The following is a 17,703-nucleotide window of genomic DNA, read 5'->3' as shown; positions in this document are numbered from 1 at the left end:
TCAAACCTCGGAAGAAAGAGATTGAAGAAAACATCAGAAGATGGAGGGATTTACCTTGTTCGTGGATTGGGAGAAACAACATAGTAAAAATGGCCATCTTACCAAAAGCAATTTACAGATTCAACGCAATCCCTATCAAAATACCTACAAAATACTTTGAAGATATTGAAAGATCAATTCTCAAATTCATATGGAGAAATAAAAAACCCAAAATAGCAAAAACAATCCTATACAATAAAAGATCCTCCAGAGAAATCTCCATACCTGATCTCAAGCTGTACTACAGAGCAACAGTAATAAAAACAGCATGGTACTGGCAAAGCAATAGGCCAGTGGATCAATGGAATCGAATCGAAGACCCAGAGATGAATCCACACACTTTTGCTCACTTGATTTTTGACAAAGAAGCCAAATCTATTCAATGGAAAAAGGATAGCATCTTCAACAAATGGTGCTGGTCTAACTGGATGTCTACATGTAGAAAAATGCAATTAGGCCCTTATTTGTCACCATGCACAAAACTCAAGTCCAAGTGGATTAAAGACCTCAGCTTAAAACCAGACACATTAATTCAGTTAGAGGAAAAAGTGGGGAAGAGCCTGGGATACATAGGCACAGGAAACAACTTCCTGAACAGTACACCAACAGCCCAGGCCTTAATGTCAACAATTAATAAATGGGACCTCATGAGGCTGAGAAGCTTCTGTAAGGCAGGAGACACTGTCAAGAGAACTAAGCGACAGCCTACAGAATGGGAAAAGATCTTCACCAACCCTTCATCTGACAAAGGTTTAATATCCAAAATATATAAAGAACTCAAAAAATTAAACACCACAAAACCAAACAACCCATTTGCGAAATGGGGCTTGGAACTTAACAGAGAATTCTCAACAGAGGAATATCAAATGGCCGAGAAACACTTAAAGAAATGTTTGCCCTCATTAGTCATCAGAGAAATGCAAATCAAAATGACACTGAGATTCCATCTTACACCCATCAGAATGGTTAAGATCAGAAACTCAAATGACACCACATGTTGGCGAGGATGTGGAGAGAGAGGAACACTCCTTCATTGCTGGTGGGAATGCAAACTAGTACAACCACTTTGGAAAGCTATCTGGCGCTTTCTCAGAAAAATGGGAATAGGGCTTCCTCAAGACCCAGCTATCCCACTCCTTGGAATATACCCAGAAAATACCCTATCACACAACAGGGACATATGCTCAACCATGTTCATAGCTGCTTTATACATAATAGCCAGAACATGGAAACAGCCTAAGTGTCCCTCAGTAGAAGAATGGACTAAGAAACTGTGGTACATTTACACGATGGAATACTACTGAGCTATTAAAAACGAGGAATTCCCGAAATTTGTGGACAAATGGATTGATCTAGAAATTATTATAATGAGTGAGTTCACCCAGAAGCAAAAAGAGACAAATGGTATATACTCACTTATACCAAAACACTAGTCCAAGGGATACGTACCATGAAAAACTTTACTTACTAAGAAAGTGGGTCAGATGAGAGGACATCCTATTGAGACTTTAGGCGAGAGTAACATGGAAGAATAAGGAAATAGTAGGACCCACAGAGTCCTGGAAACCTACAAGAAGAACTTTATGACAGGCAGATCTGGGTCCTGGGGTCCTCCTCAAACTAAGGCACCAGCCAAGGAGAATATAGGCATTAAACTTCGAACCCCTACCAAGACCTAGGCGACGATCATGATATTCTCCACTGTTGAGTGGAAAGTGAGATCTGACTCTCACATGAACTCTGGTGCCCCTTTTCGGACCATGTCCCCTGGATGGGGAGGCCTGGTGGCACTCAGAGGAAGGATAGCAAGATACTAAGTAGAGACTCGATATTCTAAGAGCATATATAGGGGGAGGAGGTCTCCCTCAATCACAGAAATACGGGAGGGGAGAAGGGGGGAAGTGGGAGGGAGGGAAGAATGGGAGGAAACAGGGGAAGGGCTAACAATCGAGATGTAATATGAATAAAATAATAAAATGAAAAAAAAAAAGATTGGTTTTTACATGAGCCGGACACAAGAAAGCCAGTTTTGGGAACAGGGGCAGATTTCTCTTACCTGAAGTTCAAATAATCCTGCCTATAAAGTGCCTTACTTTGCTTATCTCTTGAGGCCTCTTGGCATGGGGAATAAACTAGGTGAACCACACTTTTCATACTTCTACCCTTATGTTCTAATGCTGACTTATCTAATTACATACATACTTCCTCTGACTGAGAATTAACTGAGGGATATGAGTTTATTGTGCTAAACTCTGTCTTTAACACCAACACAGTGCTTTTAAATACAGTCATTAATATACTTTATTGAGTGAATAAGTAAACATAATATAAAGCAAAATAAATTATCTTCATGAATTAGAGAGATTCATCATCAGAGGAGTGACAGAGACTTAGGCCCAAAGGCCAGAGGGATTAAAAGCACAAATCACTTGACTCAGCTGAGGGAAACTCAAGACAAGTCTCTTGCTTTCTATAAATCAATTTCTCCATAAAAAAAATTACTGGTTCTCTGGAAACAATCTAAATGTCCCTCAGTCAAAGAATGGATAAAGAAACTGTGGTACATTTACACTATAGAATACTATTCAGCTATTAAAAAACAAGGAAATCCTGAAATTTGCAGGCAAATGGATGGAACTAGAAACAATCATACTGAATGAGTTAACCCAGACCCAGAAAGACCCACATGGTATATATTCGCTTATAATTGGACACTAACCAAAAAGGGGTGTCTTCACTTACCGGGAGATCGGTATGGATGCAGGGACTTCCTACTGGGACTCTAGGTAAGGGAAATATGGGAGAATGGGGAAATAGAAGGATCCAGAGGGCCCTAAATACCCACAAGAAGACCATCATGATGGGCAGATCAGGACCCAGGGGTTCTGCTCAACCTATTGCACCAACCAAGGACAATACATGTAGCAAACATTGAACCCCTACTCAGATCTAACCAAGGGACAGAACATTCTCCACAGTTGAGTGGAGAGTGGAGACTGACTCTGACATGAACTCTGGTGCCCTCTATTTGACTACTTCCCCTTGCTGGGGAGGCCTGGTGGCACTCAGAGAAAAGATAAGCAGGCTACAAAGATGAGACTTGATAGGCTGTGACCATATAGTGGGAGAGGAGGTCCCCTTCTGTCACAGACCTAGGGGAGGGGATAGGGTGAAAGAGGAAGGGAGGGAGGAACGGGAGGAGACAAGTGAGGGGATAACAATTGAGATGTAATCTGAATATATTAATAAAAAATAAGTAAACTGCTCAACAACAGCAAAAAATTACTGCTTCTGGCTCCTTCTACCTTGATGATTATTTTATAGTGGAGAGGGAAAGTTTTGCTGCCTCTAACTCTTGCAGCTTTCAAATATAAAACTAAAGATCACATTAGAGAGTTAAATGATCTAGAACTCATGGGACTTGAAGGAAAAAACCATTTACCTAGTGGCCCAGATGACCCAGCTCATCTCCCTGTGATCCTCACATCCTGGTGCTCACAGAGACCATCCTTCTCAGTTCAGCTCCCATTCCCAATGGGGATGGATCTGCAGAACAGCTATGCCTTCTGTTTTCCATCTCTACTTTTGCCTATGGCTTCCTGGCTTAGACTGGTAGACATCTATCTACCCGTGTTAGGTCAAGCTAACTCTTTCTACTGGGAATATAAGACATAGAGGTAAACCACTGTGGGTCTTAGCTGTGAGGACAGCCACGGACTCGAGGAAAAGCTTAGCCCAGCCCCCCTACTTTCGAACACTACATCTCCCCTAGAACATATCTTTTCGGCATCTTGCTTATCAACCTGTCCGTCAAATTCCCAAGAGTCCTTTGTATCCTGTCTCCTTATTGTCCCATTTCACTTAGGTAGCACTGCTGTTTTTTCCTAACTTGCAAAAAGTCCTAACAACTACATCAGTACACAACAGTGGCCTCTCAGTCACTTACTCCGGACGATGAGCCTGGTGAAGGCCGAGGTGAACAGGTTTCCTCCTATGTACCTGGCTGAGTACACGCCAGCATCCTGGGGCTGAGCACGAGGCAGGTGCACTTCTAAAATATCAGGTACTTCATGCCGAGGCACTGAATGAATGAAGGAACCTGGAAAGGGAGGGGCGTGGAGGAAGACAGTTTGTGCTCACATTTGTGCTTATAACCAGATAACCTCACAGACAGACAGCTCGCATCTTACCCGGCTGGGTTTGAGACTCCACTTACTATGTCACAGTAAGCTTTCATTGAATGTACCCGCACCTTATATGTGCAGGCATATATGTGCATGGGGTTTTTTTTTTTTATCCCTACCTCAATTTGCTCAATTAAATAACCAAAGACCTCGTGTAAGAGGGCTTCTGTTACACAGAGAATTTGAAAGCTTATGTCACAGCAGCTTTTTAGACAACTACCCTTGCAATTGCAATATGGCAATATCTAATGTGCTGGCCCTTGTCTGGTGTCTCACACGACGGTGAAGGAAGATGAAACAGACTCACCATTTTTATAAATCACGGCATCTTCTTCTTTAATTAATACCTTTTTGAAAGATATGTTCACATTATCTCCCTTGTCCACAGTCATAGTTAAAGTAGCAGGTAGAAAGGAAGCTTTTAAAAGAGAAAGACAATAAATTAATTAATTAGTTAATTAATTTGCACATTTTCCTCTGGAGCAAATAAACACCGAAAGTCCAGAAAATGAGACCCAGCACCTGCCAAGCATCACCTGGCTTTCCTGATGTGAAGAACAAGAGTGTGTAATAGACTACCTGGCACTTTAAAGAATCTAATGAAAGGAATGGCTATTTCCTTTATAAACTACAAATATGTACACACAATGTATGTATGATAATCTTTATGCAAATGACTAGGGAAGTGGGCACTTCATGATGCTTGACATCTGCTATCACACTATATCCTAATATTAATTATAAATTAAATTAACTATGAATCTGCTACCCTTCCCCAATCCCTACCATGTTTACTCAAAGTGCAAAAGGATTCTACTGGAATATGAGTTTCCTCAATATAGAAAAGACAGTAGCATTTCCCTACTCACTTTTCTTTTGGTCTTTTTATGTAGTGGTGTTTGATGCTTTTAAAAAAGTGCACTCCACACAAGGAGGAATGAATATAGTACTGCGCTTGTTAATGATACAATGACTGAAATATTACAGAGGAAAGACAAGGATGGATGCCAATGTCTTACCCTGTGCCCTTTAATTAACATGTATAAGCTGACTCAGTTGTGGAACTGGGCAACAGTGAGGGGGAAACAGGGGGGATTCTGTATTTGGCTTACAGTGTCATCAGTGACTGCAAACTCTACCTCATTGCCAAGCTTGGAAAACAGCATTGCCTCAGCTGCTTGGTTTACTGAAGAAGATATGTGAATGAAAGTGACTAACGTTCTTCCAGAAGCAATATTTGTTTAATGTACACCATAATCTGCAAGAATGGCATTCCATGTGATAAGTGGGGAATTATCTTTAGGTAGTATTAAATCAACGTTAAAAATAGAAGGATTAACACTAAGAAGAGATAAGTAACACATACAACCTTCCTAGAGGACAAGAGACAATGGAAGTCAACAGATAACTAAAAGGAGCATGAGTGAGGACAAAGAAAATCATGGCACAAAAAAAAAAAAAATACAGAAAAGTGACAGAAGACATACCAAATATATGTAAAAAGATAGGGAATTTCAGAAGTAGTTAACATACACAGACAGACATATAGGCAGACAGATAGATATAGCCTATATAGACATAATTTCTTAAACTATACATGAAACAAAATGGACATACCTTGGGAATGAAGCAATAGAAAACTAAACTGTAATATGGCAAGTCTAACACTTAACATAATAGATATTGTCATATTGCAATTTAGTTTTCTATTTCTAACTAAAAGAAACTAACTTTGCAATACTTACGCTGGAAAATATTTTTAATGCCAAAAATGTTTAGGATCAAAATAGTATTTATGTGGTGAGACAGCCATCTATTAAAAGCTTATTAGAAGATCTCATTCATGTGGCTTGTTTGTGCACCTACCATCAGTCCTTCAAAACACATGAAACAAAGCACTAGTAGTAAAACTGACAAGTCTCCAAGCAGAGTGGCAACTTTCTGAAACCAACAGATCGAACAGACCAGAAAAAAAAAAATAGAGGTGGCCTGAATAGTACCATGAAAGGTCTTCAGAAACTCATGAAACTAATCCCCAATTACCAAAATGCCACAAAGCACACCTACATTAATAAGAGACTTTTCCGATCAGAAAGCACCTAAATCAGAAATCAATAGCAGACTATCCTGCATGTGATGGCAAAATTGCACAGTTCCTACAGAGTTTTGCTCCAGGACCAAGTCTTGAAATCAGAAAGGCTCCACTAAGAACCATGCAATGAATCTGCTGCTCAGTGTCTTCTTATTTTACCTGTGTCTTTGGATGGGGACTGACTCGAGAGATCCCATTAAGTGCTCTGTGTACCTCTAGCTTAGAAAGCTACCTTGTGAAAGCAGGAGATGCACCTAAACTACCCTGAAAAGGCTTTGGTGGTCTTCTTTGGGGGGGGCCTTTGTGTTGTGACTGCTAACTGAAGAAAAGTTTTTTTGCTAGGTCTCCCCTGGATGGTCAGGAAAGTGAATGCCTTTGATGCACTTGATGCTTCGGGCAAACACAGAGGGGGCGAGGTACAGAGCAAGATGCCGAGAAGGCTGTATGAGCCTGGAAACAGATGGCCTTGAGCATAAATCCGCCCTCCGACACTCTCCAAGCAATTTCACCACCGCAAATTTCAGCTTTCTCATCTACAATTTGGAAATAAAGCCCACCGTGAAGGCTGTTAGGAACATGGAGCACTGGAAGTTCAGCCTCAAGGCGCTCACGGTGTCCTTGCCAAGTATCAACGAATGACATCCCTGCTGCGATTAATCTATAACATGGGTGTGAGTAGCAGGAACTAAAATGGATCGGCGTGCAGAGAAGGCAGGCAGGGACAGGTAATATAGGCAGAGGGGAGGCTTTGGGGGTGCCCCCTCTCATGTTAACAATTTGGTCACCCTAACACACAAAGTTCTTCCTGACTGCGAGAGGCTTCTGTGAGAACTTTTCTGGTCATTTCATCTTTGTGACTTTTTCTGCCCGTTTGTTTACGTTTTTTCCCCTTTGTGTGGAGATTGTTTAGTTGAGCGTGGGACTTCTCGCTGGGCATTGTATTTGGAGAGGAACTCAGATTCCTCCGTAGGCTCAACTCCAATGTAGCTTCCCTCCCTCCCCGCCAAGGCTGTGGCTCTTTATTATTTCAGACTTGGTCTCTTAGCTCCCTGTTTTCTTAGGGGCACCTTCACACCAAAGGTCTGAGGCTGTCTGCCTGCATGGATATCTCTAAACTTTTTGCCGAGTACTAGCAAAGAAGTTAAGATGCTTGAGTTCAGCCTTCCTATGCTCTGGGAGCTTGTTATAAACTCCGTGTGCATTTAACACACCACGTGACTTGCCTTGACCCACAACAATAAGAACCATTTAATAGTGCTGTGGACCAAACACTGATCTAAGGACATTACAAGAATTTATTTTTCATAATCTCTCTATGATGTAAGCACTGTCATCATCCCCATTTTACAAACGAGAAAGCTGAGGGACAGAAAGTAACCTGGCTCAAGATCACACGGCAATCCCAGGAGATCCAGTTTAGGGTGTTTTGTTTTATTGCCTGTCTTTTCTAATTAGAGAGCTCAGGTGGTTTGACTAGGCATGGCCCCCCGTAGAATGTTTGAATGTTAGGCTCACAGGGAAGGGCACTATTAGGAGACGTGGCCTCGCTGGAGAAAGTGTGTCACTGTGGGGACAGGCTTTGAAGTCTCGAGCTCACATGAGTTTCCTTCTATTGCCATTGAATCAAGACGTAGAACTCTCAGCTCCTTCTCCAGCACCATGTCTGTCTGCATGCTGCCATGTTTCCCGCCATAATGATAATGGACGAAACTGGTGAACTGTAAGCCAGCCTCAGTTATAAGAGTTGCTGTGGTTATGGTGTCTCTTCACAGCAATAAAACCCTAACTAAGACAGGAGCCCATGGCATACATATTAGTGTTCACAAGACCTGTGAGGCCAACTACTACATTTTATAAATGAGATTGCAAAGCCCTATACTGGAAGATATGCATGCATAAGGTCATCACTTGGATGGGAAAACTAAAAACACACTTCTTTGTTCAGTTAGGGGCAGGAGATAAAAGCAAATGAGAGCAGAAGTTGTAAGCAAAGGTGTTTGCTTCTGCTGGATGAAAAGAACTGAGTTCTCTTTGGTGTGTCTGGGTTGTTAATGTTAGTATGACACAGACTCAGGGCCACATTCATCTGCCTCAGCTTGCTGCTCACTAGTCTTCATCCCTACTCTTGTCTAAGACATAGACTTTACCCCTTCCTTCTCTTAACCCCATTCCTATATGCCTCCCCTGCTCCTAACCATCCATCACTCTGCATGTAGGTGTATAAGGGGCCTTACATCCCTAGAATCCAGGTTAGTTGACCTCATCGTGCCTCTCCGAATGCCCTGCCCTTTCCTTGCCATAGCCTTGCTCACAGTTTATGTCCCATGCTGCTCTGCTGAGGCTCCAGGAAGGTGTGACACTCACTAGCTAGTGAAGGCACCCGAGGACAAGAATGATGAGCTCTCTGTACTGATGGGGTCTTAGTAGCCTTCACTTTTAAAAGTTACCAGAAAAAAAAATGTCTTCTGGAAATAGTCGCCAATATATGACATACTCAAAAATAATTATAGGAAAAAAATGACTATGGGCTGAGGCTGGGGCTCCCTCAGGAGAGGGCTTGCCTAGCATGCACAAAGCTCCCAGCACTGCATAAGCCAGGCATGGTAGTGCACTCTTGCAATCACAATACTTAGGAAATTAAGCAAAAGTTCAAAGGTCATTCTTAGATACATACTAACATTGGGACAGCCTGGATTACAGGAGACCCTGTCTCAAAAAGAAGAATGAATTTGGTGCACTTGATTTCAACTTTTTTCCTGTCTTTAAAAAAAAAATACTCTTAATGTGCTCATGTTATTTAGGTACAGATGGCTCCTCTCTATCAACTTTATAATCATGACAAAGTGGTTTGAGGTTCTATTGTAAAGTTGGTTCTCAAAATGAAACTAGAAAAAGAAAACCATTGATTTCTTCTGATTCATTCTGAAACAGATCTTTAGATATAAAACTGTTACAAACTTTATCTGTCACTCATTACCCTGAAGTGAAATCTCCACTGATGTGTGAGCAGACTGCTGTTGATGATTTCGGATGATGAATCCATTGATTAAAACAAAACAAAGCAGCTGGAATGTTGGGGCATGCGGGCCAATTTAGGTTGGGACTGGTACAGCCCAAATGGATTTTTCACATCCTACTCAGTTGTATGAGTAATTGGCAAGGGGGCTATATTGCTGCTTGTCTTTATCATGCTATGCTCCTGGACAGGCTTGCGAGTCTCCATGATGGGATGTGTGTGTGCACAGGTGCATGTGTGTGCCCTGGTATGTATGCAGACGTGTAGGCTAGTGTGGACATCAGAAGATGACGTGTAGGCTAGTGTGGACATCAGAAGATGACGTGTAGGCTAGTGTGGACATCAGAAGATGACGTGTAGGCTAGTGTGGACATCAGAAGATGACGTGTAGGCTAGTGTGGACATCAGAAGATGACGTGTAGGCTAGTGTGGACATCAGAAGATGACGTGTAGGCTAGTGTGGACATCAGAAGATGACGTGTAGGCTAGTGAGTGTGGACATCAGAAGATGATGTGTAGGCTAGTGTGGACATCAGAAGATGACGTGTAGGCTAGTGTGGACATCAGAAGATGACGTGTAGGCTAGTGTGGACATCAGAAGATGATGTGTAGGCTAGTGTGGATGTCATAAGCCAACTTCTGGAACTGTTCCATCTGCTCCTTGGATTGAGCTATGGTCCCTCAATCACCTGGAGCTTAAGCATTAAGCAAGGCTGGTTCCTACTGGCTCTGTCTCCCCAAATCTGGGATTGCAGGTGTGTACTTTTTTTTTTTTTTGCAAGAATTCTGGGATAGAACTGATGCTCTTGTAGTCGCAGGCAAGCACTTTGCTGATTGAGTCATCACCCTATCCCTCCCAAGATGTCTGTGGAGCTAATAGTCGCTGTGGCATAAAGATTTCGTTTTGAAAGTCTTTCTGATACCACACTCCATATCACTTTCTCTATAACATAGCACCCCCAAATGACCAACAGAAAATGCCGACCCGCTCACTAATCTAACACGTTCTCATTGTCCAAACACAGGCAAAAATGTGTCACCTTTTTCCTGCCTATTTTGTATGTGCCTCCACTATTAGTACACGCCCTAAAATCCTCAGTGGGAAAACTAACCCAGCTAGATCTGGGTGTGGTGTTTCTTGCTCCTGATCTTGGCACTTGCGGGGGTGGCTGAAGCAGGAAGGTTGCCCAGAGAGTGTAGCCAGCCGGGACTACACAGCAAGGCACCATCTCAAAACAAACGAAACACCAAAAGAAGAAGGAAACCCCCTAAATTACTATACTCTGCTGCACTGTAATACAGATAGAACCTTTACGTCAGACATAAAGGCTTTATGTACCTCGTTTGACTTTCAAAAGCACCAGAGAAAAGTGTTTATCATCTTTAATTTTCAGATAAGGAATATCTATGATTTCAGTTAAGTAACTTGTCCCGAGCCAGCGCTCCAGGCTCAGGCCACCCGGCTGTCTTCCACCCCCCCTTCTCCACTCTCTGCTCTGGTTCCTGTTGCAGCTTTAAGTGGAGAGCTTATGCTTTTACAACTAGTGCTCAGAACTGAAAAAAGAACCTGTTATCATTGAGATTGCTATACGAAAGTCTATGTGAAGGTCATGGACACAGTTTCTGAACTAGGGATCACGAAGTCCCATTTCTACTGTTTATGAGCACCTTATTTTGAATTCTGTTATTTTATCCAGGTGTCTGAGGACACAGCTGTGTGCTCCTCTGATCACACTTCATATATACATAGAAACATAGAGGCATACATACATAGATACAGACAGATGGCAGATAGGCACATATATACATACATAATCTTACTTAAAGTTTAACATCACTGTGTTGGTGTTCTTATACCCATTTCACAGGTAGTGACAAATGAGACCAACAGAAGTCAACTTACTTATTTCAAGATGTAGAGCTGGTAAATAGTAGAGAAAGAATTCAAATTTGGGTGGTATGAAGCATAAAAGCCACCCCATCTTACTGTCGTGCTCCATGCAAACCTGCCTTGCCTATTTAACTGAACTCTTCATTTACCTCTGTGAGCCAGGCTCGTGGTCTGGCAGGCTCATGGGTGACAGATAGTTTTTAACTTCCAACACCCTGTTCGATAGGCTCTGCATACTGCCATTTCTGTTTCATCAAGTGCGACTCAAGACAGCCCCAAGAGGGACTGTTGACACTTCACACTCTAAGCGAATGGGGCACAAATCTCAGATATCATCTTTAGGAATGTGGAAACTCAGCAAAATGACAAATGCTTTACACAAATCAAACCAAATGACATGTGAAAAATAACAGAGCTGCCCATCAGCCATGATAGCTTTGGCACGCCTCATATCCCTTTGTTCAACCTCTGTTCCCTCTGTGGAGCGCTGCATTCCTGGGAATGTCTGCCCCGTACCTTTCCCACTTGCCCCAATGTCACTTAAGGGTGAAAAGTATAGTTTTGCTTTAAAAAGTCCTTTGTTTGTGAGGAACAGAGATTTTATCACTTTTGACCTTAAATTGAGCTTGCTGCCTCCAAATGTTTTTCTTACTGCACTTACCAAACTCAAAGAAATGCTTTCAGGTGGATGTCAGAGAGAGGCTGCTCCTAAGCCCTCACTACTCGAGTCTGTGGTAGTGTAGGCACTGATCTCTGGGCCCTTTGGTACAAGCACAGAATCTCGTGGGGCTTGCTCAGCAAACTTCTAAACCAAAGTCTCCATCTTAAAAGAGACGCAAGTGACTTTAAACACCTTTAAGGATCTAACAAGCCCTACAGGAGCCAGAGAGGAGGCTCTGCATGGAAAGGTGCTCGCTGCCATGTCTGCCCATGAGTTGTGTCCCTGTGAAGATCAAATGTAGAGAGAGAACACCAACTTTACAAAGCTGTCCTCTGACCTCTGCACCTGTGCTGTAGCCACACGTGCACACATGCGCGCACACACACAAATAAAAAATTAGTCAAAACTAAAAGAAAATTTGTAATAATTAAACAAATAAATGCCCTGAAGGTTCTTACATGAAAATATGCAGAGGTGGTCAACTTATCCACATCAGCTTTATCATTTAAAATTAAATCCCTGAGAAGTACAGAGATGTGGATCAGTGGTTAAGAGCACTTGTTCAAGCAGAGGCCTGGGTTCAGTGCCCTGCACCTATGTGGTGGCTCACAACAGCCTGTAACTCTACTCCCTGGTAAGTCAATACCTTCTTCTGGCTTCTGCAGGTAGCATGGCACACAGGCATGCATGTAAGCAAAACACCCATGTACATAAAAATAAAATAGAATAAAACTTTTAAAAGAAAAAGAAATTAAGCCTTGGAAAGTCCTCACAATACTGTTATTTCATGAAGTGGCAACTCTTGAGCCTGTGACCAGGCAGCAGAAACTTTAACAACATGTCTTTATCTGAGGTGCCATCCATTTGAAACAGGTGGCCGAGGGGAGAGGGGCCACAACACTTCCTTGAGATCAAGGTGAGGTCATGAAATCTGTGCCTTCCTCACAGGAGACAGCGTCAAATTCATCAGACATCCATCTGCCTGCCTGTCCATGTCCAGAAGCCTCAGACCCATCGCTGGATAGCCTTAGCACGCCCTCTACTCCAAATGTCCAGAAGCCTCAGACCCATCGCTGGATAGCCTTAGCACACCATCTACTCCAAATGCCACCACACTGAGACTTCAACTGTGGAAGAATGGTTCCATCCATCATACACACCCCATGGAGCAAAGTACAGGGGTGCATATACATACATATATGTGTGTGTGGGGGGGGGGAGAGAGAGAGAGTGTGCATATACATACATATATATGTGTGTGTGTGTGTGTGTGTGTGTGTGGGAGAGAGAGAGAGAGAGAGTGTGCATATACATACATATATATGTGTGTGTGTGTGTGTGTGTGTGTGTGTGTGTGTGTGTGTGTGTGTGTGTGTGGGGGGGAGAGAGAGAGAGAGTGTATATACATACATATATATGTATGTGTGTGTGTGTGTGTGTGTGTGTGTGTGTGTGGGGAGAGAGAGAGAGAGAGAGAGAGAGTGTGTATATACATACATATATATGTATGTGTATATGTGTGTGTGTGTGTGTGTGGGGAGAGAGAGAGAGAGAGAGAGAGAGAGAGAGAGAGAGAGAGAGAGGGCTCTCAAAATTTTCCTTCAGCATTCTAATATATTTTCTGAATAGAGCCTGGGTACTCAGCCACTAAAAGCGTGGCCTCCTTCCCGGAACGGCAGCTTACAACGAGGGCCACATTCCCCGTTCTCTAAGCGATGCTCGTTGCCATGTAAGATTGCAGTGCCCCTTGCTCAGATTCCTGGGGCAATAAAAATGAGGCATGAGTAACAGCATGCAGGTCCCAGTCTAGAGTCCAAGAAGTCTCAAGTTTGCATCTGTTCTCTTCCTCCTCTTTCACCTCCATAAGAACATACCTAGGTTGGCCCGCTACAGACAACAGACACACTGAACCAGCCAACTTCCTCCAGCCAAGGTCAGTCCAACAAAGCCAGAGCCAGCCAACTCTGTGTAGTTTTTTTTAAATAATACTTTTTTATAAGATTTATTTATTATGCATACAGTGTTCTGCTTCCATGTGTGCCTGCATGGCAGAAAAGGGCACCAGATCTCATTATAGATGGTTGTGAACCACCATGTGGTTTCTGGGAATTGAACTTAGGATCTTTGAAAGAGCAGCCAGTGCTCTCAACCCCTGAGCCATCTCTCCAGGGCCCCCACTATGTAGTTTTTAAGCCCAGTTTTTCAAGCTTTAAATGTTTTTAGCTGTGTGCCTTCTTGTGGTTATATTACATAATATTTTGTTCAAACATTTAACTAAATAAAATATTAATTAATAACGATTATACAATCATGTTGTTTATTAATTATATTACATTAAATATAAATTATATCTAATAAAAATAATAATTAAAATAAAAACATCATTGATATAAGAAAGCAATTTAGTTGAGTTACAGATAGATATTTTACATTAAATTTGTCTATTTTTAATTAACTTATTAATTTTTAAGGTTTTTTTTCTTAGATTTTTTTTTAATAAGTATAAGTACTTTGTCTGCATGTATGTCTATGTGTCTGGTGCCTGGTGCCTTCAGAGGTCATAAAAGCACATTGAACCACTTGAAAATAGAGTTATGATTGGTTGTGAGCCATTATGCATGTGGGTGTTAAGACCTGAACCTAGGTCCTCTGAGAGAGCAACAAGTGCTCTTAACCACCGAGCTATCGCTCTAGCCATGAGGCTTATTTTGAACATGTGTGTGTGAATGAGGATATGTGCACATGTGTGCAGGTGTCCTCAAGGCCAGAAGACGTCGGACATTCTGCAGCTGGAGTTCCGGGCACAGTGAGCCTCCTGATGTGGGTCCTGGCAACCACACTTGGCTCTTCTATCAGAAAAGCCAGCGCTCTGGACTGCTGAGCCATCTCTCCAGCCATGTTTCTGAAAGCTTTTTTAGACCATACTTTTTAAAATATCAACTGCTTTTAGGAACATGTATAAACAGGCCAAACAAAATATCAAATAAAGTATATGAGCAATGCCAAAATAGGCAATAATTTTGGCAGAGATTGTTTTCATATTATATACATGCAACATAATTATATGTTCATAACATGATGAGACAATGGGAATGTTCAACATATTTCACACTATGAACTAGAAATGACATATAGGAAGGGTTTGGCCTGGCTGGTCCCAGTGTACGGTGGGGTTAGGCTGGGCTGTATCTTTCATCTCTAATGTTCTTAGTAGCAGAGAGAAGCAATGCTGAGGAGGACTGTCTTCAGTTTCTATACTCGGACAGCTCGTGCAACCTCGAAGACAGCAGAAGCTGGGCTGTGTGTGTGCCCTAGGGAATCCAACCCGCCCATCACTCAGAGGCATGCTTACCTTGTTGGCGCATCTTCATGGTTCGTATCCTTATTGCCTGTCCTCGAACTCGACCTTCACAGAAATAAGCACCGTTAATCTTGCTGGCCTTGTCTCTCTTCCAGACAACTTTTTTTGCCCATTCTCTGGTCGCATCTTGAGTAACTTCCAGTGGGTCTTGGTGCTGGTTCATTAAGGCTTCAAAGTCTCTTCCTATGGTGATGGGCTCATGAGGGTGCCATCCAGAGGCAATGCAGGTGAGGGATGTTTCAGCATCAGACACAAGAGGTAGGGAATTGATCAAGATCAGGTCCATGGCTCCTTCTACTATTCCTAAAAAGAGAGGACATGATGCGTAGTGACAGCCATGAGCAAAGCTCCACAGGCCAGGCTCCTATTGCTGAAAGCCTCATTTAAAAACAGTCAGATGAGCAGTCATTTGGAAATGTTCTGAGCATGTGCCTATATTCCACTGGACACAATCAAAACTCTTTACCAAGTGGTCAAGTCCCGTCATCTGCAAGGCCTTATTATCTCTGCTTTACTACTGCATGCCCTACCTGCAATAGACTTGGACTGTTATCCCTCCTCCCGAAAACAATGTGTGTGTGTGTGTGTGCGTGTGTGTGTGTGTGTGTGTGTGTGTGTCTGTGTGTGTGTGTGTCTGTGTGTGTGTGTGTCTGTGTGTGTGTGTGTCTGTGTGTGTGTGTGTGTGTGTGTGTGTGTGTGTGTGTGTGTGTGTACAAACATATATGTATGTATACACTCATACATCTCCCTATTATATTTCTTGAAACACAGTTGCTTGAGGCATTCATTAAATGTTTGCTCAACTGAGATATTAATGAAAGTAGTATAATATTAATAATTATTGTTATTAGTTTTTAATTAATAAACTGATGCTATCATACTGCTCACTAAGTGCACTAAAAGTGTATATCAGCTATATGCAGTCATGCCACCTTTACAGACCTTCATTTTCCAGATATTGTACAGTTCCCTGTGTCAATTATTCACTAAAGAAATCTCAGAGGGGGCATCAAAGTATGTCAATGTCACAACAAGACATGGAAAAAGGCTTCTCTCCCTGTGTCTTCAATCTGTGTGTAACTTGTGGTCTATCGCGTGCCCATGTTACCTGTCTGATGTCTGGTCTGTGTCTGTCCATGCTGCCTGTCTATGTTACATTTTGCAACAAAGAGCTCTGTTTAGTGTTTACTCAACAGCACAGAAAACATGAAATGGGGAGGGAATTCAAGGCACTTTTCAACAGAAATTTTAAACGGAGTTTTACAAGATGAGAAACGACTCTGCTAACTAATTAGTACCCATGATAGCATGAAAACCACACACACGTCATCAACCTATAGCTACATGGTGCTTCCAGCTGGTGTAGGATACTGGTTATTTATGGCTATCTTCAACCTGGTGGCTTCTTTCAGCAAACAATTACCACAACATACACATGTACGTGGATTATTCAGGATCAGGGCATGGGAGGGCACATAGTTTAAGATTAAACTGTGCATTAGCTAGGCCATAAAAGCAGACTGCATGGGAAATCCAAGACAGAGTAAGATTCAGTTACATTGTTTTCTTAAATGCAGGTTAAACAGGTTAGAAGGCAGTGTACACAGTAGGACAACAGATTAAATACATAGTCTTAAATGATCTCAAGATATATTATGGGGGGATTCCAAGATGGCGCCGACCATTAAGCCACGTATCTGATCTACTCCGTGGAGACCAGAGACATAAGAGGAGCAACAGATTGCTGGACTTTGAGAACTGTAGGTGAATGGGGCCCCAAAGGCTGCAGACCAAACAGGGGGCCTACCCCCCTGGGTCAAGCAACATCCCGGAGGTGCTAAACACACTCCCCAAACTCTGAGACAGAATCCACATGCAAACTGCAGCCTGTATATAAAGCACAGACTCGCTGTTTGGGGTTTTTCCAGAGTCCCCAGCCACAGGAATCTCAGCAAAGAGGGTGAATCTGCCCTAGGATTCCTCCTTCCACACCACCCCAAACGGCAGAGGTCACCCGCCTAGGCCGACGAAAACACAGGCGGCGGGACCCAACAGAGACAGTTATAGTGGGACTACAGCTCGCTGGCTATCCGGGGCCAAACTTAACACCAATCACAGCAGACTGAGCCTGCAAACAGCGGCAGTGAGAAATCAGCTTGAACTGCTTCCACAGACCCATCGGGAGACGTGGGTCTTGCCTAGAGCTATAGCTGAACTTATTAGCCCTGCGGGAAGACCTGGGTCCGTGGGTTTCCACCAGAGCTCTGCAACTCTTTTGTCCCTACCCAGCCGCAAGGCACTGGTCCTATGCTCCGTTCTCCACTCCCCGAACGAGAGAGCCCAGCTGGAGATCCTGGCCCGAGCAAGGCAGGCACTCTCACATTATCGGGAGATGAGACATGGATGGGTCGTGTTTGCAGTGTCTAATTGCTGACCCAGAGTGTGAGGGGTCCCACATA

General features: G+C 42.8%; 1 protein-coding gene across 1 annotated transcript in view; it reads right to left on the bottom strand.

Moving 5' to 3' along the window:
- Tek (TEK receptor tyrosine kinase) overlaps positions 1-17,703 on the bottom strand; it is a 124,414-nt gene that overhangs the window by 61,068 nt on the left and 45,643 nt on the right. Inside the window, exons 2-4 of the mRNA XM_051164319.1 lie at positions 15,236-15,547; positions 4,531-4,641; positions 3,986-4,138 (exon numbers count right to left, since the gene is read on the bottom strand). Of these exons, the coding sequence (XP_051020276.1) occupies positions 3,986-4,138; positions 4,531-4,641; positions 15,236-15,547 (576 nt within the window). The remainder of the gene's footprint in view (positions 1-3,985; positions 4,139-4,530; positions 4,642-15,235; positions 15,548-17,703) is intronic.

This window comes from Acomys russatus, chromosome 2 (genome assembly GCF_903995435.1).
Source record: "Acomys russatus chromosome 2, mAcoRus1.1, whole genome shotgun sequence".
Lineage (NCBI taxonomy): Eukaryota > Metazoa > Chordata > Mammalia > Rodentia > Muridae > Acomys > Acomys russatus.
This window is presented reverse-complemented; position numbering and strand designations above follow the sequence as displayed.